Source organism: Tursiops truncatus, chromosome 20 (genome assembly GCF_011762595.2).
Source record: "Tursiops truncatus isolate mTurTru1 chromosome 20, mTurTru1.mat.Y, whole genome shotgun sequence".
Lineage (NCBI taxonomy): Eukaryota > Metazoa > Chordata > Mammalia > Artiodactyla > Delphinidae > Tursiops > Tursiops truncatus.
The window spans coordinates 2,766,952-2,791,801 of NC_047053.1; the positions used below are offsets into that span (position 1 = coordinate 2,766,952).

General features: G+C 52.2%; 1 protein-coding gene across 1 annotated transcript; it reads left to right on the top strand.

Moving 5' to 3' along the window:
* Positions 1–5,009: 5,009 nt before the first annotated feature.
* On the top strand, positions 5,010–24,428 carry TRIM16 (tripartite motif containing 16). Its single transcript, XM_033848563.2, has 6 exons — positions 5,010–5,583; positions 11,241–11,336; positions 15,249–15,482; positions 17,927–18,092; positions 18,527–18,622; positions 22,456–24,428. The coding sequence occupies exons 1-6, from the start codon at positions 5,077–5,079 to the stop codon at positions 23,037–23,039; spliced, it is 1,683 nt and encodes a 560-aa protein (XP_033704454.1). The 5' UTR covers positions 5,010–5,076; the 3' UTR covers positions 23,040–24,428.
* The last annotated feature ends 422 nt before the right edge of the window (positions 24,429–24,850 follow it).

Consider the following 24,850-nt stretch of genomic DNA (forward strand, 5'->3'; position numbering starts at 1 on the left):
GATCCTTTGAGTCTGTTCTCCTCTCCTGCAGTTTGTTCTCTTGTTTTGCAGTAGAATTACCAAAAACGACCTAAGAGGCTGGCTTCTCATTTTAGGAAAAAAGCAGGGTTGGGGACCAGTTTGCTGATGGCAACCCCAGGCCAGAAAGTCTATTGGGCCCACCCCCCTCAAGGTGAATCAGGAAAAGTCTGGGCTGGTTTCTGGAAGAGTGATGATGCAGCTTCCAGCTCTGTGGTTCTCTGATTTGGGGATTTTACCAGAAAAACTGCACAGTGAATTTGGAGGACTGATTTAAATGGAACTCTTCCAGGTAACTCCACCTCACTGTATCACCATCGTTTCATAAAAGATACGACTTTCAATTCCAGAGAAGGAGGAAGGACATACTCTTCATCAAGTATCATCCCTTGAAATCAGTCAGAGTCAGATCTGTGACTTGTTTATTATGTTATTCTTATTCTTCTCAGTCTGCTTTTTCTTAATTTGTGACGGACAAATATTAGCTAGGTTTGTGAATCACAGCTTGGCAGACACAGATGAAAAATATCTAGAGAGATTTTCGAAGCTGTTTCCTTAGGAGAGAGGCTGCGGGGCTTCCTTAGTCTGAAACTGCCCGATAGAGTCTTTGGGCTGAGAATGCTCTTCTTGAATTCTTCCAGACCCCTCAGGGTGATGGCCTTAAACCCATAAACTGGGAGGGCATCTGTTGGCGGCCATCGTTCGTGTGACTCCAAGGGAGTTTGTCAGTCTGTGGGATTATTCATCACAGAGTCAACCGGATGAAAGATTAATGATGACCTACCTGCCGACCGATTTCCTACCACATGGCTTGGTAGAGTTTGAGTTTCAAAATTCTGAGCAGGGAAACCTCCCTCAATTCTGGGAAGGAATACCAAGCCACAACACGTAGGATGTTGGCCCTAACATCCCTGGTGGCAGGTTTGATTCAGGAAAGAAGGAAATTACAAAATTTGTAATGACAAAACTTGTTTTGTGCCGAAGAGAGAGAGACACTCATTTCATGTGAGGTTGAGTGATCGGAGGCTGGCCTGGAGGACAGGAGAGGGCGGAATTGCAGGGCCATCTGACGTCCGGGGAGCAGGTGTGATGAGAGGGCCGGGAGGTGGTCTGGACATTGTGACGGGGGGTCAGGAGGACCCCCACCTCAGCTCTGAGATACGTTGGCGGGGGGCGGTGTGGGGGAGAAGGATAGCACCAGCTGAGAGGCGGCAGGAGAAACAGCGTCTTTGGCGAAAGCCGAGCTTTGGTTAAGGCAGGGAGGCAGGGGACTGTCTAAGAAGAGGCTGAGGATGTTGGGGTGCTTAGGGCGCAGCGGGGGTGGGGTGGTGACTGTGAGCGCTGGGTCAGTAGGGAATTAGGGTCTAGGAGATATGTGGGCATCAGCCCCGCCTTCCGGTGCGGGAGTGTTGACCCAGGAGGCCTGGGTGTGGTGAGGTGCCCTGCAGCTCCTGGAGGCTGTCCGGAAGGTGCTGTGTCAGGCCGGGCGCAGGAGGGGATTTAGAAATTGGGGTGGATTCTGTGGTCCTGGGAGGGCCAGAGGCCGCCACAGGGTCAGTGCTCTCAGGCCCAAGTCCAGGCAGATGTCACAGCTTAGCCACGGCGCCCTTTCCCCACAAGCTCAGGTGAATCTCAGACAGCACAGTTTCCACGAGAGCCGCACCGGGAATCTGTTTCCCGGCCCTGGCTTCGGCCAACCTGCTCACTTCATAGATGAGGAAGCTGGGGTCGAGAGAGGACAAATGATTTTCCCAGTTCAGGCTGGGACTGAAAATTCAGGTTTCCTGTTTTCCAAGCTGCTGCAGAATGTCTGGTGGCTTGGAGCTCCGATGGGGCACCAGGAAGGGCTGAGCAAAGCTGTGGGCTGCCCTCCGGGGTCAGCAGGAGAGAAGGGGCGGGGGAGATGAGAGAGAGCCTGGCTCAGTGTCCCCTGATTGGCGCCTGAGGTTGTGGAACAGGTCAGAATGGGCAGCCACCGCCCCCCCCGCCCCCAGAAATATCAGAGGCTCTGTGGCATATGGGGTGGACCAGTTCAGCTTCCAGAACCAAGCCATTCAGAGAAAGGGGCAGAAAAGAAAGCAGCCCTATTCGTTAATGTTGGAGAAAACTCCAGGAATGTTCTGGGCTGCGAGAAGCCAGCTCCTTTCCCTCCTGGCCAGAGATTTAAAACCATGAAATGAAATGCAGGGGAACCTCTTCTGGGGTATCTTCAGCAGTGGAAGAGGACAGTCAGGTCAGGGATACTCAGGAAAATTCGTACTGCTGAAAAGGGCCGCATCTAGGCCATCATGACATGCATGCTCTGTGCATGTTGACCATCAACAGAGCTGCCTCTGACATAGATTTTTACTGTCTTCCACGCCCTCCAACACCAAGCAGGAATTCTTGGTCAGTGACAAGAACTGCCCCTTGGTTTACGTGCTTTAATGCAGATCCCACCAAATCACACGGGGTGGAGAGCCATGGGGGAGTGCGATGGCTTGGACCCACCCCAAGCCTAATCTCAGGGGCGAGCTGGACTGGCCCCACCCCATTCTCTCTCTGTTCCATTAGTTTTCCAAATCCACTTGAGTGTATATGAAGAAATTCTGCGGGGGAGCTGGAGAACCTGTCCAGGACAGGGGTCCCCAGTCCCTGGGCCACGGACCAGTAGTGGTCGGTGGCCTGTTAGGAGCCAGGCTGCACAGCAGGAGGTGAGTGGGGGGAGAGAGAGCGAAGCTTAGCCTGTATTTACAGCCGCTCCCCATCGCTCGCATTACTGCCTGAGCTCCGCCTCCTGTCAGCATTGTGGTGGGTTGTGTAATTGTTTCATTATACATTACAATGTAATGATGATAGAAATAAAGTGCACAGTAAAGGTAATGCGCTTGACTCATCCCGAAACATTCCCCCCGACCCCAGTCCGTGGAAAAATTGTCTTCCGTGAAACCAGTCCCTGGTGCCAAAAAGGCTGGGGACTGCTGCTCTAGGGTACAAATATTGGGGGCCAGGCACCCTGGAATAGTCCTGGGTTCCTTGGTGCCCACCTGGCAACCCCACCCAGTGGTGGTGCCCAGGAGCACCTTTCTTCTGAGGAGCTAGATGCTTCCCACCTTATCCCCTGGCATCTGTTGTGGGCTGAATTATGAACTACCTGCCCCCTGCCAAAACCCCGCATCGTATGTTGAAGTCCTAACTGATGCCGAAAGCGCAGCTTCCCTGTACTGGTGCCGAATTGAATCTCGGAGTTTTGGGTGAAGTAGAAAGAAAAGAATAGCTTTATTGCTTTGCCAGGCAAAAGGGGCCACAGCCAGTGCCTGCCTCAAAGAACTCAGGAGGATCTGATGAGGGGTTTTATAACAGTGGTTCAGAGGTGGGATCTCTGACAAGATTAGGGTGTGTGCCGGGTCTCAGGTGGGTCTCCTAATTTTTTTTTTTTTTTTTTTTTTTGCGGTACGTGGGCCTCTCACTGTCGTGGCCTCTCCCGTTGCGGAGCACAGGCTCCGGACGCGCAGGCTCAGTGACCATGGCTCACGGGCCCAGCCGCTCCACGGCATGTGGGATCTTCCCAGACCGGGGCACAAACCCGTGTCCCCTGCATCGGTAGGCGGACTCTCAACTACTGCGCCACCAGGGAAGCCCGGATCTCCTAATCTTGATGAGGTTCTCTGGTCCCTTGAATCTTGCCTCAGGTGGTTTTTTGACTGCTTCTCCCTTGATGAGCAACTGTTCAAAGGGAGTCTGCCCTTTGGATCTCAGGGAAGGTCATGGAGGCTGGAGTCTTGCCTACAGTAAATGCGGGACAAAAGAAAAAGCCCTCCATGTCTGGGAGCCCCACGGGGCCCCGTTCGGTTTCATAACCCCCAGTACCTCAGAATGTGACTGTATTTCGAGACTGGGCTTTTCAAGAGGTCATAAAGGTAGGATGAGGTCATGAGGTTGGGCCCTAATCCAAATCTGACTGCTGTCCTTATAAAAAGAGATTAGGACACAGATGTGTACAGAGGGGAGAGCATGTAAAGATACAAGGAGAAGACGGCTGTCCACACGCCAAGGAGAGAGCCCTCAAGAGAGACCAACCCTGCCGACACCTTGATCTTGGACTTCCAGCCTCCAGAACTGGGAGAAGATAAATTTCTGTTGTTTAAACCAACCAGTCTGTGGTACTTTGTTATGGCACTGGGAGCAAACCCATACACCTCATCTAGGAAAACCTTAGTAAGTAGATAAAGTGCCCACCCCTCTCTAGGAGCCACTGGGCAGGTTGTGCAGCCCGGGAGGGCTGTCTGCTTAGAGCTTTATGTGGAAGGAGGCACGTTCTTCCTGAGCCTCCTGATTGCCATTGAATCCCCCTCCGAGAGAAGTCCATCTCCTGGAATGTGCCAGAAGGTCATATGGAAAAGGTCAGGGTCAGAGACACAGATCCTCTTCCCAGCTGTTTCACATCCAATTCTACGAGGTGGGAAGGGATGAGGGCTGCCCTATTGCTAAAGTCCTTACATTCTGGGTCCCTTTAAAAATTGAAAACAGGCGACTTCCCTGGTGGTGCATTGGTTAAGATTCCATGCTTCCAATGCAGGGGGCGCAGGTTGGATCCCTGGTCAGGGAACTAAGGTCCCCCATGCCACGCAGTGCAGCCAAAAAAATAAATAGAGAAAAACTGAAAACAAAAAAATCGAACCTGTCAAGCCACGTAAAGCAACGTCGGCTTTGACTGCAGAGCTCAGGAGTCTCCAGTCCTTTCCAGACCGATCCCCCAGCTTGGGTGAGATTATGGGGGGCGAATGATTCACAGAAGAAGAGCAGTTTCGGGTCTGGGCTGGAGGACGGGTCGGAGCCTGTGGGAGACAGCCTGGGTCTCCCTGAGCCTGGGGACCCGGGCTGCCATGTGGCCACTGCAGCTGGCCGTCCTCTAAGCTGAGCAGAGTGGACGACCGACTGAGCTTCCTCTGTGGGGAGGAAACAGTTAAAATCCTGAGGCAGCTGCAGTCAGCTGGGCGTGGTGCTCGCATCGGACTGGGGCCACAGGATTCTGGGCCCAGGAGCAGAGGAAGCCCAGCTCTGGCGCAGAACTTCCACATGGCTGAGTTTGATCTGACGGCTCCAGGGCCGCTGCCTGGGGTTCCCGCTCACCCTCCGGCCACCCTCAGCCCAGACCGTGGGCGGGCCAGCCCAGCAGAAGAAAAGGACGCAGCCGCCCCGGGGAGCTCCCTGGGGGAGAGCTGGGGACAGAGCCATGGCTCTGCCTGGCAGGGGCGTCCTGGGGCGGAGGCGGAGGCGGAGGCGGAGGTCCTGTGCGACTTCTGCCTCGGGGCCAGCAGGGTGAGGGCCGTGAAGTCCTGCCTGACCTGCATGGTGAACTACTGCCCAGAGCACCTGCGGCCGCACCAGGAGAACAGCAGGCTGCACGGCCACCAGCTGACAGAGCCCGTGAAGGACCGGGACCTGCTCGTGTGCCCGGCCCACCACAGCCCCCTGGTTGCCTTCTGCTGCCCCGATGGGCAGTGCATCTGCCAGGAGTGCGGCCGGGCCGAGCACAGGGGCCATGCCTCTGTCTCCCTCGATGCCGCCCACAGGGACAAGGAGGCAAGTGCTGGGGTCCGTGCGGAGAGGGAGGTGGGGAGGCCGTGGGCCAGGGAGAGCCCTGGCCTCTGCCTCAGCTCCTGGGGCTGCCAGCTTCACTCCTGTGCTCTTAGCTTTGGCCCCTGGCCGTGCAGCCAGCAGCCCTGTCTCTTGCATTTGCTTTGGAAACTCTGAGTCGGTTACTCTGTCGCCATCTCGGTCCTGCTGTCCCTGTACCTCTCTGCGTCTGTCGCTCCTGTGGCGAGTTTCCTACTACTTCTCACTCAGCTTTTGGTGACTTATCCGGGGGTGGGTGTTGGGTGCAGAAGGTGTTTCCCTCTGGCTGGATCTGAGTGGCAATGAATGCAATGTAAAGCTTAGCAGAAATTCAAGAGAAAAGAGCCTAAACTTTGCCCGAAGTTCTCTTTTTCCCTTTACCCCAAACAAGAGATCAGTAGCAAGGGCCCCTTTGGAGATACCGGGTATGAAATCCAAGAGCTCGAATAGTGCCGAGATAACAGAGAACTGGAAACTTCCCTCCGGGTACAATGTCAAGGCCTGCTTACCTTAGGGAAAATAAATCTCCTCACCAGATAGAGGTATCAGGAGAGACTGAGAAATGCTGTGCTCACAGCCTGTAATTTTATTCCCATCAGGTAGGGCAACTGTTTCTAGAACAGCTGACTTTTCTTTGCCCTGAGAAAGCCGAGAGCCTGGAGAAGTTCCTGGGAATGGATTCATGTGCTTCGTTTCTCATACTCGGACTTTCCACGAGCACGTTTGTTCTCAGTGGGGAAGTGCAGTTCTTTTGTCCCACATTTCTTGTGTCCAGGCTCCGGGCAGCTCCCTGTCTGCGCTGAGCACGGCCCGTGGCCGCGTCTTGGCCCCGGGCTTCCTGGGCAGCAGACAAGGAGCTTCCTGGAGCAGGACCCGCTTCTCCACACCCTCCCTTAGTGGGAATTGTTCCAGAAAGCTCTGCATTCCAGATGCCAGTGAGTCACTGTTATCAACTCCACAGTCCACTTGCCAACAGTTCCCAGCATCTCCAGTGCCAGGAAATGTCCACTCAGGAGAGCAGGTCACTGCCACCTGCTCCCCATGTTCACAGCCACGTTCACAGAGGAGGCTCTGCGTCAGCAGACAGGTCAGAAATTAAAGCTCCATGTAACTGACTACACGGTCTTCATGGAGCCTTGCCGTGCGCTATGTGCTTTCCGTGGAGTTTCCCATCCAGTCCTGGAATAACTCACTGAGGTGGTGACTCTTTTCGTCTTCACCAAATTTGTCCAGACTCATACAGATGACTAAGCCATGGAGTGGGAATGGAAGCTTCTGGAAAGCCACCCCACTGGAGGAACACAGGGAAGGACCCCGAGGTCACAATATTATGACCTTACTTTATTTTTTTGCACCCAAACCCTGCCACACATGTCGTAGAGAGATTAAAGCAGAGTGTACTGCTTTTCCCTTGTTCAGGGTATAATATCTGAATTCTGTTACATTTGACTGGAAAAGTGGTGCATGCCCCTGTTCAGAAACAATCCCCACCAGATACTGAGGTAGATTTTCCCAGAAAAGCCCTCCCTCCCAGCCTGGATCTGCCCATCTCCCTCCTCAGAGGCAGACACCACGATCTACTCTTTTCTTCTGTTTCCTTTCAGAAGTTCTATGCCTGTAGCAGCATAGCTACAATATGAATTTTAATGTAGTGTAAGCTGGTGCGTTACAGAGACATAGGGTAATTGCCATTCTGAGCAGGGAGAGTTGTGTTGCTCCTGTGTGGAACCCCAAATTCAGACATCCCAGGAGGGAGCTGTGTCAGGTAAAATACAGACAACTGGGGCAGTTCTTGGTGCTGAAAGCAGGCCAGTTACAGGTGCGACGCAGCAGCCCCGTACCCCAGATCCTTGGTGCGGGCCCAGTTCCCAGCCTCTGCTCCCTGGTGTGCCTATCAGAGTTCCTGCCTTTCCACCCTGCATCCTTGCTTTCAACCCTGAGAGTGAGTGTGTGCTCTGTCAGCGCTTTTTGGGTGGCCCTGCCACGGCTCAGGAGCCAAAAGATTTCTTGCAAGGAGCCCAGGAGACCAGCTCCGAAGACACAGTACCTGGATGAGGCTTCGGCCACCACCAGGATTATTTTGAAAGTCTTACTAGACGTCAGTAAGGCTCCGGAAGCTCCATCTTTCCTCCAGCCAGCCCAAGCCCGCTGGGGCTGCTTACTGAAGGTCACTTTGGATCGAGTCAAGCGCTAGTCACTCAGGAATGTTGTGCAAGGGAAACCGTGAACAGCAGGGCCAGCCACAGGGACACAGAGCGGCCGGGAGCTGCATCGGGTCCACAGCGATGGATTTCTCAGTTCACCGACAGAGCCCCTTCTGAGGCTCCCGCAGTCTCTAGCTATGCCAGTGGGCAAAAACTCTGGATTTGGGAATCTGGGTGTTCTCTGATTATTTGTTCTGTGCCGCTGGGCTTCCAGAGCCCAGCTCTTCCCGATGGGGTCTCAGCTCTTCCCCTTGCCCAGGCCAGCGTCCCAAAGCCTCTTAGTTTTTTTTTTTTTTTAAATGGAAGTGTAGTTGATTTACAACATTGTGTTAATTTCTGCTGTACAGCATAGTGACTCCGTTTTACACATATAGACATTCTTTTTAAAATATTCTTTTCCTTTATGGCTTGCCCCAGGAGATTGGATATGGTTCCCTGTGCTCTACAGTAGGACCTTGTTGTTTATCCATTCTACATGTAATAGTTTGCATCTACCAACCCCGAATTCCCAGACCATCCCTCTCCCTTAGCTTTTTTGTTTCTTTTTGGCCGCACCCTGCAGCATGCAGAACTTCCCCGACCACTGTGCCCCCTGCAGTGGAAGTGCAGAGTCTTAACCACTGGACCACCAGGGAAGCCCTTCCCTTAGCTTTTAAGAGCAGCTGATCTTAACTCCACTCACCTTCTCTGAACTCAGGCTCGCTGCTGGGAAAGGAAGCTGTGGCACGCGTGTGTGTGAGTTGTGAAGTTTGCACTCTTTCTGTGACTGCTTTCCTGTTCTTTTCTGTTCCTTTTCAAGTTTATCAGACATTATGGAGCACTTTCTATGGGCTAAGTGTGCTACACTATCTCAGGGAGCGTGGGCTGTAGTCAGGAAGCCAGGGCAGGTCCACGTCTGCCTGGATGCCAAAGGGCTGGGGCAGCACAAGGGCCCTGCTGCGTGTTCCAAGGAGGAAGACCCCCGGCAGTGAGGTCAGGGCAGGTATCTTGGGGGAAGGAAGGCTCGGCTGGGCCCCGCCTTAGACCTTCAGGTCCATTAGTGGCAGGTCACCGCATCCGATCTCAGCATTGGTTCCAGAAAGCTCAGGATATGGCAGGGGTCTCGGACGCAGTCTGCAGCTAGAGCGGGAGCTGAGCTCTGAGAGCCACAAGTGTTCCCGCTTCTTGGGGGCGCCGATAACCAGCGTTGTTCACGGCCCGTCTGCTGCCAAAAGGCGGATGGCTTGAGGCTGTTCAGGAGAATTTCTTCTGGAAGTTCCGAGGAGTGCCTTGGACTCAGTATTATGCGACTTGTTTTATCCTGAACATTGCACCAGGCTGTGCGTCTTTCAGGAGCAGGGGCGGTGTCTTGTATAACTGGACTGACATGTAGTGAACTCTGATCAGCAGGCCAAGGGGTGAAGTCAGGGCCCAGCTGGGACCCTAGTGTTCCCAGACACAGACTCTCTAGAGGGAAACACAAAGCAACTGGCACCATGTGGAATCTCCTTCTCTCTTCTCCCTCCGTCTGCTGTTCCAGTTTGCATCTCTACCCGGACCCTGGCCACTGAGCTGGGTACCACCTTTGCCCTGGAGACAGAAGCAAGAACGATTTTGTTAACATATTCTTGAGGCACCGGAGGAGACGCTAAACCATCTGATGAGGGTCGTAGAGCCTGAGAGAGGCAGGTCTTGTACCCCGGATGTGGTGCCTTTTGCTGAAGCGGGGAGGACTCTCTGTGCCCTTGGACATGGGGCCGTCTACTCTCATTGGCACTGCTGTCCTGCTTTTGTGTGGGGCCTGCCTGGGCCTGCGACCCGGAGCCAGGGTCTAAGGCACCCCGTCATTTCCTGGGAACAGGAAAAACTGGAGATGCTGGTCTCCGAAGTGGCCCTGCCTCTTGTGATAAGCAGGAGTGCCTGCTTGTGGGGTGACTCACTCAGAAGTCCCCGTTAGGCACTTGGGAGTCCCTTTCTCCTTTTATGGTAATCCGCAGACAGTGGGGAGAAGCCCCCTCCCTGGACACTCTGGGGGTCTCCTGTGTCCCCGGATGGTGCTGGGGCCGACCGCTTTAATACGCTCTGCACTCGTTGCTAACGTGTGTTCTGTTGTGTCTCCCACCACCTTTCAACAAGCAGCTCATGTCCCCTCCCGTCGTGGAACAGGTCACTGGGTAATAAGCCTTCTAGACAGACCAAGATTCCACGTTGCCCCCGAATAGGTCGGACCCCGCATCTTCCCTGCTTCCCCCACTCCCGGGCATCAGGTCTCAGGCCTCAGGGGCGGGAGGTCACCCGGGCTCACTCGGCTCTGAGTCAGGGCCGCAGGGCCTGAGCAAACGTTGCCAGGCTTCTGCAGAGGGAGGCGAGTCCCCTGCCTGCCTGGGCTGCCACCACTGGGGCCTGGGATTCCCGTGGGCTTCAGTGGGAGGAAGGGGAGACGCGTCACGGTGCCCCCGCACCCCGAGTTCTGTTAGGGCGAGTGCAGACACGCTGCTGTGAAAGTCAGTGAAACCTCTTCTTTCTGTTGCTGCTGTCTCGTGCCCTTGTGGACGCAGAAAGTGACAGGGCCTCTGAAGTTTGCAAAGGCTCTGGTTTCATGCCTCGGCACGTTCTCGGCAGACAGTGCTTGGGGAGTTTCAGGAGGCGAGAGTGGGGCTGGGCAGGGGCGTCGACGTGGGCAGACCCGGGGTTCTCAGGCGGGCACTTGCCTCGGTGGGGAGGGTTCGCTCTTCCTGCATCCGGCAGAGCATAAGAGTCCGTGATGGAAAGCAGCCGAGGTAGTGCTAGTAGCGATGAGGATAATGACACCACCGACACGGATGGAGCGCCTGCAACGTGCCCGCTACTGTACAGAGTTCCTGCTGACACGCCTCCCGTCCTTGCGGGAACCCTGTGAATTGGGCACTTTAGCTGCTCCCACCTCACAGGTGAAGAAATGCAAGTGTGGAGGCGTTAAGTAGATTTTCCCGAAGTCTCATCTGCTAACTAGAAACCCTGGGATGCCCACCCCCGACTTCAAGCGCCCTGTGCTCCTTGTCAGGCCGTTCTGGGCCGGATGGGCTGGACTCAACTCCACTGACAACTGTGTGACCTTGGATAGGTGGCTCCACTTTCTCACCTGTACAAGGGAGATAATGTGTTTACCTGCTATGGGCATGGTCAGGATGATAAGAGGTGACACAGAGAAATGCTTGAAGCGATGCCCAGCGCAGCGTAAGCTCTCCCTGCATTTTAGCCAGTTCACCCCAGGAAGTGCTGGCACACAGCTGACCCTCTGTGCCTCCACTGAGGGTGGGTGCTCCAGCCGGGCTTCTGAGAGCAGCTTCTGAGACAGACTCCCCTTTCCGTGGAAGAAGGGCAGACGGTGCCCTTGCTCCTGGGGACCTTCCGAGTGCCCTGGGCTCCTTCCTCCTTGACGCTGACCTTTCCTCTTCTTAGGCTGAGCTTCGGATCACCCGGTTAGACCTGGAGCGGAAACTCAAGTTGAATGAAAACGCCATTGCCAGGCTCCAAGACAACCATAAATCCGTTCTGGTAAGGCTGGCCGGCGTCACCTGCCGGGCTTTGGCACACCTGGCAGCTGCTGCATGCCCAGCCAGCCCCACCCGGGGTTGTGGGCTGCAGGGTGCAGGCCCGGCCCCCATGTCCACGGGCCCCATGGGTTCTATCATTGGGTGAGAACTGTGGGTACAGATAAGGTCGGCCACACTGCAGGGTGGCTTCAACTTGTTATGGGGATTTGCTATGAAATTAGTTCAAGATTCAGAACTGTCAAGTGATTTACTTTTTAATGTTATAGAGTAGAAGCAAGCTAGTCCTGTAATGACAGTGTCCTTATTTGTACATGTGTATATGCTTTTTTGACCGGGAGAAAAGGGTGTATGTGGGAATCAAGGGGGTGGTTAGCCAGAGCTCCAGAAATTATGCATAATCTTGGATTCTTCCGTCATAGGAGGGTGTTCTGCATGCAATTCTCACCAGTCCTAAATCCTGGCAGCCAGAAAAGGGAGGTGAGAGCTGCTGGATTAGTGGATGGTACTTGATAAGGCCAGTGGCGTGCCAGGCTACTTAGTTTTAGTCTCTCTGGTTTGTGACCACTTTCTATAATAAACCCTAAGTAGACCCAAACGGTTCCACAAAGGCTTCTCATTAGTGGCAAGCCAATAACCGCAACTCAGAGTAGAATGCAAAACAACTACCCTATGGCAGTCAGTCAGCAGCAGCATCTTTGCATAGCAAGAATGATTCTATCCATTCATCCATCAATCCACCTATGTATCCACTATCCATCCATCCACCCATCCATCCATCCACCCACCTATCCATCCATCCACCCACCCATCCATCTATCCATCCATCTATCCATCCACCCATCCATCTATCCATCCATCCATCCATCCATCCATCCACCCATCTGTCCATCCATCCATCCATCCATCACCTACCCATCCACTCACCCGTCCATCCATCCATCCATCCGTCCGTCCATCCATCCACCCACCTATCCATCCATCCATCCACCCATCCATCTATCCATCCATCCACCCATCACCTACCCATCCACTCACTCATCCATCCATCCATCCACCCACCCACCCACCCATCCACCTATCCATCCATCCATCCATCCACCCACCTATCCATCCATCCATCCACCCATCCATCCACCCATCACCTACCCATCCACTCACCCATCCATCCATCCATCCATCCACCCATCTGTCCATCCATCCATCCATCACCTACCCATCCACTCACCCATCCATCCATCCACCCACCTATCCATCCATCCATCCATCCACCCATCCATCACCTACCCATCCACTCACCCATCCATCTATCCATCCATCTATCCATCCACCCATCCATCTATCCATCCATCCATCCATCCACCCATCCACCCATCCACCCATCTGTCCATCCATCCATCCATCCATCACCTACCCATCCACTCACCCATCCATCCATCCATCCATCCACCCATCTGTCCATCCATCCATCCATCACCTACCCATCCACTCACCCATCCATCCATCCATCCATCCACCCACCTATCCATCCATCCATCCATCCACCCACCTATCCAGCCATCCATCCACCCATCCATCTATCCATCCATCCACCCATCACCTACCCATCCACTCACTCATCCATCCATCCATCCACCCACCCACCCACCCATCCACCTATCCATCCATCCATCCACCCATCTGTCCATCCATCCATCCATCACCTACCCATCCACTCACCCATCCATCCATCCATCCATCCACCCATCTGTCCATCCATCCATCCATCACCTGCCCATCCACTCACCCATCCATCCATCCATCCACCCATCCATCCATCCACCCATCCATCTATCCATCCATCCATCCATCCATCCATCCACCCATCCGTCCATCCATCCATCCATCACTTACGCATCCACTCACCCATCCATCCGTCCATCCATCCATCCGTCCATCCATCCGTCCATCCATCCATCCATCCATATCTAATACATGTAACCATTTCAGCTTAATTTCTTCCTTCTTGGTGTTTATAACTAACTGGCTGTGGAAGAATGAATACCTATTTCTTACCCATATAATCTTATGAAAAGAAGAACAATAATTATCCCTTTAAAGCCTTGGAAGCCTTCAGAGATTGTTGATTTCCGTGCTCAGCGTAATCTGGAGAACCGCATGGAGCATCTTGCCTTTTTCCAGCTCTTTATTTTCCAGACACTTTGATCCCTACTCAGTTCTTCTCTTAACTGCATGGTAACCAGGTGAGGTAGTTACCACAGTGGCCACCATGGAGGAGGTACATGAGGACACAGAGACAACAAGAATCGTCCAGGGTCCCTAGATTGATGGGACAGGAGAGCCTGCGAGTGTTGCTCCCCTGACCTAAGAATTACTCAGTCTGTTGAAATGGTGGTGCTTTAGTTTCTTTGTCTAAGAAATGGGGACTGTAGTAGTGCAGTCGTGCCTTGGTGTCCTCAGGGGATTGGTTTTAGAACAACCCCCGATCCCCCCACCACGGATACCAAAATCCACAGATGCTCAGGTCCCTTGTATAAAATGGCCTAGTATTTGCACGTAAGCCTATGCATACCCTCCCGTATACTTTAAATCTTCTCTAGATTACTTACAATACCGGATAAAACGTAGATGCTATGTAAATAGTGGCCAGCTTGGCAGAGTCTAGCTTTGCTTTTTGGAACTTTCTGGAATATTTTCCCAAATATTTTCGTTCTGTGGTTGGTTGGATTCGTGGATGTGGAATCCGCAGATGTGGAGGGACATGTGTATTTACCTTCTAGGGTTGCCAGGAGAGAATATGTATACAGTGCTCAGAACAGTGCCCGGCCCACGATAAGCACTTACTAAATGTGGCCGGTATTGTATTACTATGTTATGTAATTAAAAAGTGACCAGGCAGGCGGCAGGACCCCAGGAGAACCAAAAATAGTACCTGGAGGGGCTGCTCAGAGGGCTCTCAGAAGGGATGGTCATGGAGGGACAGTGGGGGAGACTGAGGCAGGCAGGGCATGGACTCCGGGCTGTGGAGTGGGGTGAAGGGAGGGTGAGCAAAGGAAAGTGTTTCCAAGAACTTTACATGAAGTTTAACCAGGTAGTTTGTGTTGGGGCAACGATCTGGAGTTGGGCATTGTCAGAGGGAGCCGTCAGCACCAGGACCTAAGAACTACCAAAGAGGAGTGGAATCCGTTGAAAACGTGGATTGAAGTTGTAAATATGACATTGACTGAAGGCATTTGTAAAGGATGTGGAAGGATAGCATCCCACATGCACAAGTGCCGTCATGCAGATCCTTGCTATTCATCACATGGAATTTGTTTTATATGTTTTTGAACGTGGCATTCCATTCTGCATAGGTAGGCTGGTCCTGCGATGCTTAGGTGCTGTGGACACCTGCACACACCCTAAACATTTCGTGCCTGGCACAGACACCATAGGGTTAGATGTGCTTTTGGCTCAGATGGACCCGGTGGGCAGTTTAACTGGACATAAATGAAATGCTAAGAAAGCAAATTCATGCTACTGATTTGTACAAAGAAGCCAAATTATTGTTTTACCGCAAGAAACATGACTATCAAGTATACTGAATACGCACATTGTCCTGGTGGGAAGACTGATGTCACAGACTTGAAGAGCAGCCCAACTGTCAGAGCTGGACTCAGAAATCAGATAATTCACTCTCTCATCTGATGGATGAGAGACTAAGGGAATGATTGGTAAATAAGTCCTTATACCCTGGAGAGTCCTTCTTGTTTCCGGGAACCCAGGATTCAAATGAGAATAAAGGCTTCCTTTTACAATAGGAAATCGCTCCCTGATTTGCGGGTTTCTCGGGTTTGTGTTTCTGCGTGTTGAGCTTTGAGAAGCTTGGACGCCTCACTAACAGGTTCTTCACCCCCCCCTCCCCCGCCCCCGCCAGGTGTCGGTGTCAGAGGTAAAAGCGGTGGCCAAGGAGCAGTTTGGGAATCTCCTTGCTGCCATGAGGAAGGCCCAGGCTGACGTGATGCTTTTCTTGGAGGAGAAGGAACAAGCTGCCCTGGGCCAGGCCAATGGCATCAAGACCCACCTGGAGCACAGGAGCGCAGAGATGGAGAAGACCAGGCAGGAACTGGACAGAATCGCTGCCATCGGCAACCCCGTGCTTTTCCTGGAGGTATGGGCTGCCGTGCCGCTGATGCCGGGGAGACCTTCGCTCTGCTCAGCCTGTGGCGCACGGGGGAAGGGGACTGCCCGCTGATCAACGGGTGCGCAGGGAGCTGTGAGGGCAGAGAGGAGCTGAGTACAGGGGCACAGGAGGGAGGGCTTTCCAGAGCGGAGAGGCTGGAACCGGGTCGTGGAAGATGCATCCCGTGCCAGCAGAGGTAACGGCATGTGCAGAGGCAGAGAGGTTTGAGACAACACAGCTGATGTGGGGAACTAAGGTGCTTTCACAAGGATGGGGTGTGGGACGCTGGGCACAGGGTGATGGGAGGCGAGGCTGGCGGGGCCAGGTGGGCCTCTGGCTGTCGAAGCTTGTTCTTCATCGTGAAGTCACAGCAGCCCAGGGAGGACTTCAGCTGAGGGGTGATGAGCTCAGGCCTCAGTGTGCTTTATAAACCACTCCGACAGTGGGGGGATGCTTGCTGGGCCGGGGTGAGACCCGGGTCCTGCTGCCTTTCGGAGAGGGCTGCACGTGCTGGGGGTGACTGAGGACAGACAGCCCAGCAGAGAAGATGAGACCTTTCATTACAATGTGCCATTCATTGTATGTTAAGCCACCTGCCCTCAGACGTTCCATCCTCCTGGATCTGTCACTAGAGCGCTGTGTAGTTTTTAGCAAGTCACTTAACCTTTTTGGGTCTCAAATTCCTCATTTATAAACAAGCAGGTCGGAGTCAATGGTTTCCAAGGCTCCTTCAGTGCTAATGTTCCTACACACAAATAATTCTTTTATTGCATTTTGGGAAGATTCCCTTCTAGTTAATGGCAAACATAAATGTGTATTATGAAAAAAACCTTGGAAAATATGGAAAAATATGAAGGAACACGATCATTCATATTCCCATCACCCAAGATAATCATCGTTAGCCTTGTGGTGAGTGAGAGAAAGAGAAGCAGACAGAGACAGACAGACATACCAAAGAATGTCTTTCAGTTCCTTTACTTTTCAATATCAAAGCAAAGAAGCTGTGAAGAAAAATTTGGCTTCCCATGTCATGAGTTTCCTAAAGAGCATATAAATAATTTAAAAAAAGAAATAAAATCTCTTTATTTTTTTCTCCTTTTGTAACTTTAACATAAAAACTTTAATATGTATAAAATATATTTTAGTATAGGACAACTTATTTTAGTTAAACATAACTTCTTTTTCCACAAATTTTTAGCCAATCGAAATGACATGTATTGTTCCCCCGTGATTCTTTTTTTTAGAAATAGACCATTTTATTTTATTTTTTATTTTTTTGCTGTGCCGTGCGGTATGAGGGATCTTAGTGCTCCAACCAGGGATCCAACCCTCGCCCCCTGCCTTGGAAGCATAGAGTCTTAACCACTGGACCGCCAGGGAAGTCCCACCAGTGATCTAAAATGTTACTTTTATCATATATGGCACTAATTCTGCATATGGTGTTAAAATGTTCATTTTCCTCCCTGTCTACTCTCTGGCTTGGCCTCGTTCTTCTCTTCCATTATTAATCTAACCATTCTGGTACAACTGTTTTCGTCACTAAGTTTTCTGTGGTACCCACTCTGTAATTCAGTGCTTCCATTGCATTTGAATTTTGATAATGTGTTAACACCTGAAAGCAACCTTTCCTGATCGCTGCAGAGTTTTGAAGCATGAGAGGCTTAATGTGATTATCTATGTGAAAACACTTTTCAAACTCTAAAGCACAGAACAAGAATTAGAGAACACGGTGTATTGGATTGAACTGACCAGGAAAATGCAGCAGCAAGCACTCCCGCCTGAGGACTTGTCTGTGAATCTTCCACGTGCTACACCCCTTCCTCCGTCCCTGTCGTGGTTTGTGTTTAAATTAGTTAAAAAAAAAAAAAAAAAAAGTACGGATAGAATGAAGGTTGCAGGAATGTTACCGCCATCTGCGCTGTTGGTGTAACACGTTTGTTCTTCGATTCCCTGTCTGGGCTATGTATTGCATCTGCTCGTGGGTGCCTAGTATGTCTTGATTTTTGAAAGTCCACTTTCCCAGTTAAAAAACACGAATGCTTTCTACATGATCAGACACTGAGCTGGACCCATTACACACACATTCTTTTTTTTTTTTTTTTTTGCGGTACGCGGGCCTCTCACTGTTGTGGCCTCTCCCGTTGCGGAGCACAGGCTCCGGACGCGCAGGTTCAGCGGCCATGGCTCACGGGCCCAGCCGCTCCGCGGCATGTGGGATCTTCCCGGACCGGGGCGCGAACCCGTGTCCCATGCATCGGCAGGTGGACTCTCAACCACTGCGCCACCAGGGAAGCCCACACACACGTTCTTTGTGAAGTGCATGTCACCATCAGTCTGTTTTACAGATGAGGAAGGTGCCGTATTGAGGAGGGCAGCCCTGTTTAAGAAGCACAAAAGCCAGGGCAAGTTCTGCCATGTGTCCTTTCCTGCAGGAGTACTGCAAGTTCAAGGACATGAAGGACGATGCTTTCCCCAGTGTCTACATTGGACTCAAGGACAAGCTCTCGGGCATCCGCAAGGTCATCACGGACTCCACCGCACACCTGATCCAGTTGCTGCAGAACTACAAGGAGAAGCTCCAGGAGTTCTCCAGGGAAGGTGAGAAGCTGTGGCTTGTAGTGTCTCGGCGGGGCTGACGCGGGAGGTGGGAGTTGGGAGGGAGAGCAGAACCGGGGAGCTTCTCATTTTCAGAGCCATCCTCTGGCTAGCCGTGCTACTGATGGACACTTACCTTGATGACAGAGACCAGAGGATGTGAGTCAGTCACATCACGCCCTTGGCTAGCATCTCCGAGACTAGCTTCCGAGGTTGCTGATGCCTGTACTTTCAAGGGAAATGCAAGTCAGGCTGGAGTCTTTCCTCGGCGTGTTTTACTTTAGTGTGGTCCATTGAGCAGGGGTGTCTGACACGTGACTAGTGTCCGGGCCCTTCTTCCCCGAGGAAGCCCAGGGAAGAGGGGCTGGGGGTTCCTGCTTCTTAGGTTCTCCTGCCCACCTGGACAGGTGTGCATTCACAATTCTCTGCTTTTCTAGAGGAGTACGACATCGGAACTCAGGTGTGTGCCATCACTGAACACAAACACTGGACCTCAGAACCGGAGCCCAGCACCAGGCAGCAGTTCCTCCTGTGTAAGTCGTGAACAGCTTCCCTTTCCCTGGGTGTGGGTGTACGTGTGAGGCTTTGGAAGCAAGGATGCCGTCTCTCACGTAGGTTTCAGGTTCTTGCAACATCAGGGTCTATGCCCAAATGGTACATTTTAAAAAGTTTAATTTAAAAAAAATTTGAACTTTTCATTTTGAAACAGTTTCAAACTTAGGAAAACATTGCAAAAAGAGGACCAAGAATTCTTGTATACCTTTCATCCGGTTTTTCCAAACGTTAACACTTTACGTTACAACGGTCCACTGAAACAAACTGGAAAATGAAATTACTGCAAGTCTATTAACTAATCTATGGAACTTATTCAGGTTTCACGAGGTATTCCTCCCAGTGTCCTTTTTCTGGCTGCAAGTCCAGTCCAAGGTCACAGATGTTTCTTTGTCTCCTGTCTGGGTCCAGTCCCTTTGTCCTTCTGTGTCCTTCATGACCTTGGCCCTTTCAAAGATCCTGGGTAGTTCCCAAATGGCTCCCTGTTAAGTCTGACTTGGCCAGAACTGCAAAACCCATTGTCCCGTCATGATATGGGAGTGTCCTGGGCTGTCAGCATTTTTGAAAACACGTTATTTCCAATCAATACTTCCTTATGGTTAACAAGGCAGGGAGGTTTCATCTCCCAGGAGAGGAAGGGCTGCATCTGGGTAGTCAAGGCTCACTTTTAGGACATGCAGCTGCTTCATCTCTTTGGAACGTGCGGTTGAACCCTGCTTCTGCTTGCTTTCTGGGGGTGAGCGCTGGCTGACCAACTCCTGAGCCCCTTTTGCTCTGGTCGTGACGTGGAGCCTCGGGTTCGATGACTGTCTCCTGTTCTTTCCACAGCTCCTCATTTTCCCCAGGACCTCTCAGTTTCCACACAGTTTCCTTGATTTATTCTTTCCTGCTTCCTGACACCAGCACATCTATTTTTTTTAAAATAAATTTATTTATTTATTAATTATCTATTTTTGGCTGCGTCGGGTCTTCGTTGCTGCGCGCGGGCTTTCTCTAGTTGCGGCTAGCAGGGGCTACTCTTTGTTGTGGTGCACGGGCTTCTCATTGCGGTGGCTTCTCTTGTTGCAGAGTGCGGGCTCTAGGTGTGCGGCTTCAGTAGTTGTGGCACGTGGACTCAGTAGTTGTGGCACATGGGCTTCAGTAGTTGTGGCTCACGGGCTCTAGAGCTCAGGCTCAGTAGTTGTGGTGCACGGGCTTAGTTGCTCCATGGCATGTGGGATCTTCGTGGACCAGGGCTCGAACCCGTGTCCCCTGCATTGGCAGGCAGATTCTTAACCACTGCGCCACCAGGGAAGCCCCACATGTATGTTTTACTAACAGATATAGTTAATACAAGAAGCCAAACACCTTTTGTGCTTAACATTAAAATAAAAGTGAACCACATCCTATTATAATCTGTTTTCTGTTGCATGACAGTCGTCTCTTTTCATGCATGACATTAACTTTTGCTCCTAGAGTATTGCTGTGAACTTGTAGCCTTTTATGGACTCAGATCGTTTCACCTGTCCAAGTTCTGTCAAATTGCCAACTTGACTGGCCAGTGGGAGCCACTTGTAAGCTGGCCACTGTGACCTTTAAGCCTTGACCTTCTGCCCTTGAGATTCTAAAAAGTATTGCAGCTTTCTGGCACTAACAGAATGTTCCAGACCCATTCTGGTTTTCTTGTCCCAAGGCATAGAATCACCTACCCTGTAAGGAGCCCTGGGTCCCCCTAGATGAGAAGAGTACTAACGCACTCATTCATTTGGCACGTGTATACCGAGCATCTTCTCAGAGCTAGAACCCCAGGATAGAGTCCCGCATAAAATGTGGAGCTGACAGAATAAAAGGAGAACATTCACGAAACAAGCACACTGATAAATAATTACACATTGTGATGAGTACCAGGAAGTTATAAAGCCAGGGTGCTCCGAGAGACATTGACAGGCAGGCATGGAGACCTCTTTGAGGACAGACTCACAACCGCAATCCGAACGGATCAGTTGGGATCTCCCTGACTCAGGTCAGGGCGAGGACCCCACCGCGGAGGGAACGGTCTGTGCTGAAGCCGCCCGAGCGGGTTCAGCGTTGGGTGGGTCTGAGGTCAGGGTGCTGGAGTGTGGAGGTTAAGGGGGAGAGGGCAGGAGACGAGGTTGCTGAGGCAGGCAAGCGCCAGTCTCGCAGGGCCGGGAGGCCAGGGAGGCAGGTCACCGCTTTTTCCTAAGGGCAGGGGCGTCATCAGAGGCTGTAAGCCGGGGCGACGTGATTCAGCTCGCCTGGCTCCCTGAAGCGAGCTCCTGTCGGGGAGAAGGTCTGGGTGGGAGAGGCGGGAGAGAGCACCCCGACCAGCGTGGGGCTACTGCACGCTCTGGGGGAGATTTGGGGGTGGCTTAGATGGGGGTGAAGCAGGGCACTGAGAGGACTCAGGGCTGCCTGTGTGTGTGTGGTGGGACAAGACGTGGGAGGATGAGGGAAAAGAAATGGAGTGTGACTTGGGCACCTGGGTGTGTGGAGGTGTTGTTCTCTGGGACCAGGAAGAGAATGTGTGGGGCAGGGGACTGCTTGAGGGTTCCCCTGCTGAATACTGGCCAGATATTTTAACAAATGAGTGAATCAAATATGGGTGTATGAGTGCCTGTCTGCCCCAAACCCTTGCCAACGCTGGGTAGAAAAGTGCCTGGATTTCAGGACGTATTTGTCGAATGAATGAAAGCATGAGCCCATCCGTAGGTTTTATTTCTTGATTCAGTTCAGCAAATAACACAGCAAATTCCAAGCAATTTGAGCTTCAGGAAGGAAGGAGGTGGATTGACTTGTCAAAAGGGGTCTGGGACCACTTACGACCTGCGTGGGCGAGGTGTCCCCCGCAAGCAGTTCTCCGTGACACTGGCCTGGCGTCCCACAGTTTAACTCGGTTCTGGCACTGCCTGGAGATGGCGTCAGTTCCCACAGGATGGCTCCCACTTCAGATGCCAGTCGCCAAGTATTGGGTCTCCAGGTGACGGACAACTTCTGTCTGACTTGGCTACAAATCAGAGGTTCCCAGGACCCCCCCCCCCCCGCCCCGCCCCTTGGACTTGAGCATTTGCTAGAACAGCTCACAGAAGTCAGGGAGACACTTACGTTCACCAGTTTATTAAAGGATGTGGTAAAGGACACAGATGAGCAGCCAGATGGAGAGAGAGAGGCACGGGGCAAGGCCGGGGAGGGTCCCGATTTCAGGAGCTTCTGCCCCCATGGAGATGGGGTGCATCGCCTTCTGGTGTGGATGTTTGCCAACCTGGAAGCACTCAGAACCCTGCACTATTGAGATTTCATGGAGGCTTCATCTCATAGGCATGATGGCCCACTAACTCCATTTCCAGCCCCTCTCACTTCTCATGAGAATAGGAGTCAGGGCTGCAAGTTCCAAGCTTCTAGGCATGACTTGGTCTTTCTGGTGACCAGCCAGCCCCCTCCAGGACCCCACCCAGAGTTGCCTCGTCAGAACAGAAGATACATGTATAACCTGGAAATTACAAGGGTTTCTGGAGCTCTGTATCGGGAACAGGGGCCAAAGACCAAATATTAGAACAACAGATGGTCCTAGTGCTCTTATCACTCAGGAGATCACAGGGAGCTTTGTGCCGGCAAACGGGAACCAGAGACCAAATATATATTTATTATAAATCACAATATCACACTTGCATTCTATTTTCTGGTTTTCACCCACCTCTTTTCTGGGAAGGAACAGGGGTCTGGGAGACGGATGTCTTTTCGTCCTTTGGAGGCTCGCTAGGTTTGAAGTGTTGGGTCTGAATCAGCTGTCGGTCCCTGACTTTCTGTGTCCCCTCAGATGCCTGTGACATTGCCTTCGATCCCGACACGGCACACAGGTACCTCCGGCTGCAGGAGGACAACCGCAAGGTCACCAACACCACGCCCTGGGCGCACCCGTACCCGGGCCTCCCCAGCAGGTTCACACACTGGCGGCAGGTGCTGGCCCAGCAGAGCCTCTACCTGCACAGGTACTACTTCGAGGTGGAGCTCTCCGGGGCGGGCATCTACGTGGGCCTGACGTGCCAGGGCATCGACCGCAAGGGCGAGGAACGCAATGGTTGCATTTCCGGAAACGACTTCTCCTGGAGCCTCCAGTGGGATGGCAAGGGGTTCAGGGCCTGGCACAGTGACACGGAGACCCCACTCAGGGCCCGCCCTTGTCAGAGGCTGGGGGTCTATGTGGACTTCCCCGGAGGCGTCCTCTCCTTCTACGGCATTGAGCCGGAGGCCATGACGCTGGTGCACCGTTTCGACTGTAAGTTTTCGGAGCCCGTCTACCCAGCCTTCTGGCTTTCCAAGAAGGACAACGCCATCCGGATTGCGGATCTGGGAGAGGAACCCGAGAAGCCGGCACCGACCCCAGTGGAGCCTGCACCCTAGATGCCGGGGTCCAGAGCCCAGACCTGTGCTAACACACAGACGGGGCGGCAGCTTGCGTTTTAAGGCTGACTGGGGGGCAGAATCCCTGCCAGCAGTTGCTGGCTTTAGAAATTACATGGGTCAGAGGATGAGGAGAAGGGTCTCTGGCTGCCGCCTTGGGCTCCGTGCAGCGCTGTTCCCCACGTTTGCAATAATCCTCAGGCCCTAAGTCCCCCTCGCCATCTTCTCGTGATGTCCTGTCTGCGCGGGTGAACGGTGCACTGTGCCCAAAGGTGGTCACCAGGAATCCTCAGAACCATCAGAAAGACTGCAGAGGAATCAGAATAAATCGCTAACTTTATCTCGCTTCCCCCGCGTCCCCGGCACCGTCCTGAGCTCCTCCCGTGCGTCAGCCCTCGTGGCTCTCATGGCAGCCCCGTGGGGTAGCTGCTCACACCGTCCCCATTTTGCAGGTGGGGAAGCTGTGGTCCGGTGGGGGTCAGTGAACTTGCTCGGGGTCACCGTGGTCACGTGGTGAGTGAGTGGCCGAGCCAGGATTCAGACCTGGGAGGGCTGACGTTGAACTTCTAACCCCGACCCCACGCTGCCTTGCTCCTTAGACGGTGGGTGTTGTGTGCACGGGAATAAACCACATCATGAACTGCGTTCATAGGAGTAGAGCGTCTTACGGCCTCCGTCGCTTTGCACCCGCACGTCTGACCGGGCCTTGCAGCTGTGCCATGATGGAGAGCTCACTACCTCACCTGGAAGCTCACCTGGTTTGGGGACAGTGAGGATTGCAGGAATGTCTTAGTGGGGTCCGAGTCCTATAGTCCCTGTGACCTCAGGCGACGGGGCTCCTTCCTCGCTCCTGGAGCCACCCGGACGGTGTGGACGCGTCTGATTCCTCATTCAAGGGCAGTTCTCCACGTGTTTGGGGGCAGCTCTCACACCGTCCCCCCCGGGAATTATTCTTGGCTTCTCACTCTATCTCCCACTTTCCTTTGTGGTTTCCGGACCTTCTACTCCTCTGATCACATCCCCCTCCTTTCTTCAGACGCGCTCCCTAAGATTAATGATATACATTCATCAGACCTTTAGGCAAATGACAAACCGTATTTAAATGGGTTTCTGAGGACATAACCTGAGGCCCCTTTCGGGATTCCCTGGAAATACAACTTCTGGGTCTTTTCCGTGACCTGTGTCAAGTCAAATCCCTTCCTCTTTGGCCAGTCTGACGGTCCTGTGTCAAGAGTACTTCACTTCAGCGTCACTCGACTCGTTTCCAGAGACCCTGCCCTACATTTGAATTCTAGGATTTGTATAGTATAGGATTTGAATTTTTTAATTGAATTTAAAAGCTTTGAATTTTATTGACCTTGAAAATATTAAAAAATTTTTTTATTGGTGTATAGTTGATTTACAATGTTGTATTAGTTTCTGCTGTACGGCAAAGTGAATCAGTTATACATACACATATATCCACTCTTCTTTAGATTCTTTTCCCATATGGGCCATTACAGAGTATTGAATAGAGTTCCCTGGGCTATACTGTGCGTCCTTAGAAATTTTTAAATTTGCATTTTAAATTTCATGACATCATTGCTGCTTGCGGAGATAGTTTTATTCATGACTCTGTGCCCAGTGTAATAGCTCTCCTTCCTAGCCTGGTGTCACCTACAGAATTGGTAACCTTTTCTTCTTAAATCTTACTCTTGTTGATATACATATTGATTAGGTTGGTACCTATATTGATTGGACTCTTGCAGTCCTCAGCCAATATCTTTTGGGTTTAGCTATTCAGTAAGTTATGCATCAGTAGAATTGTTTGC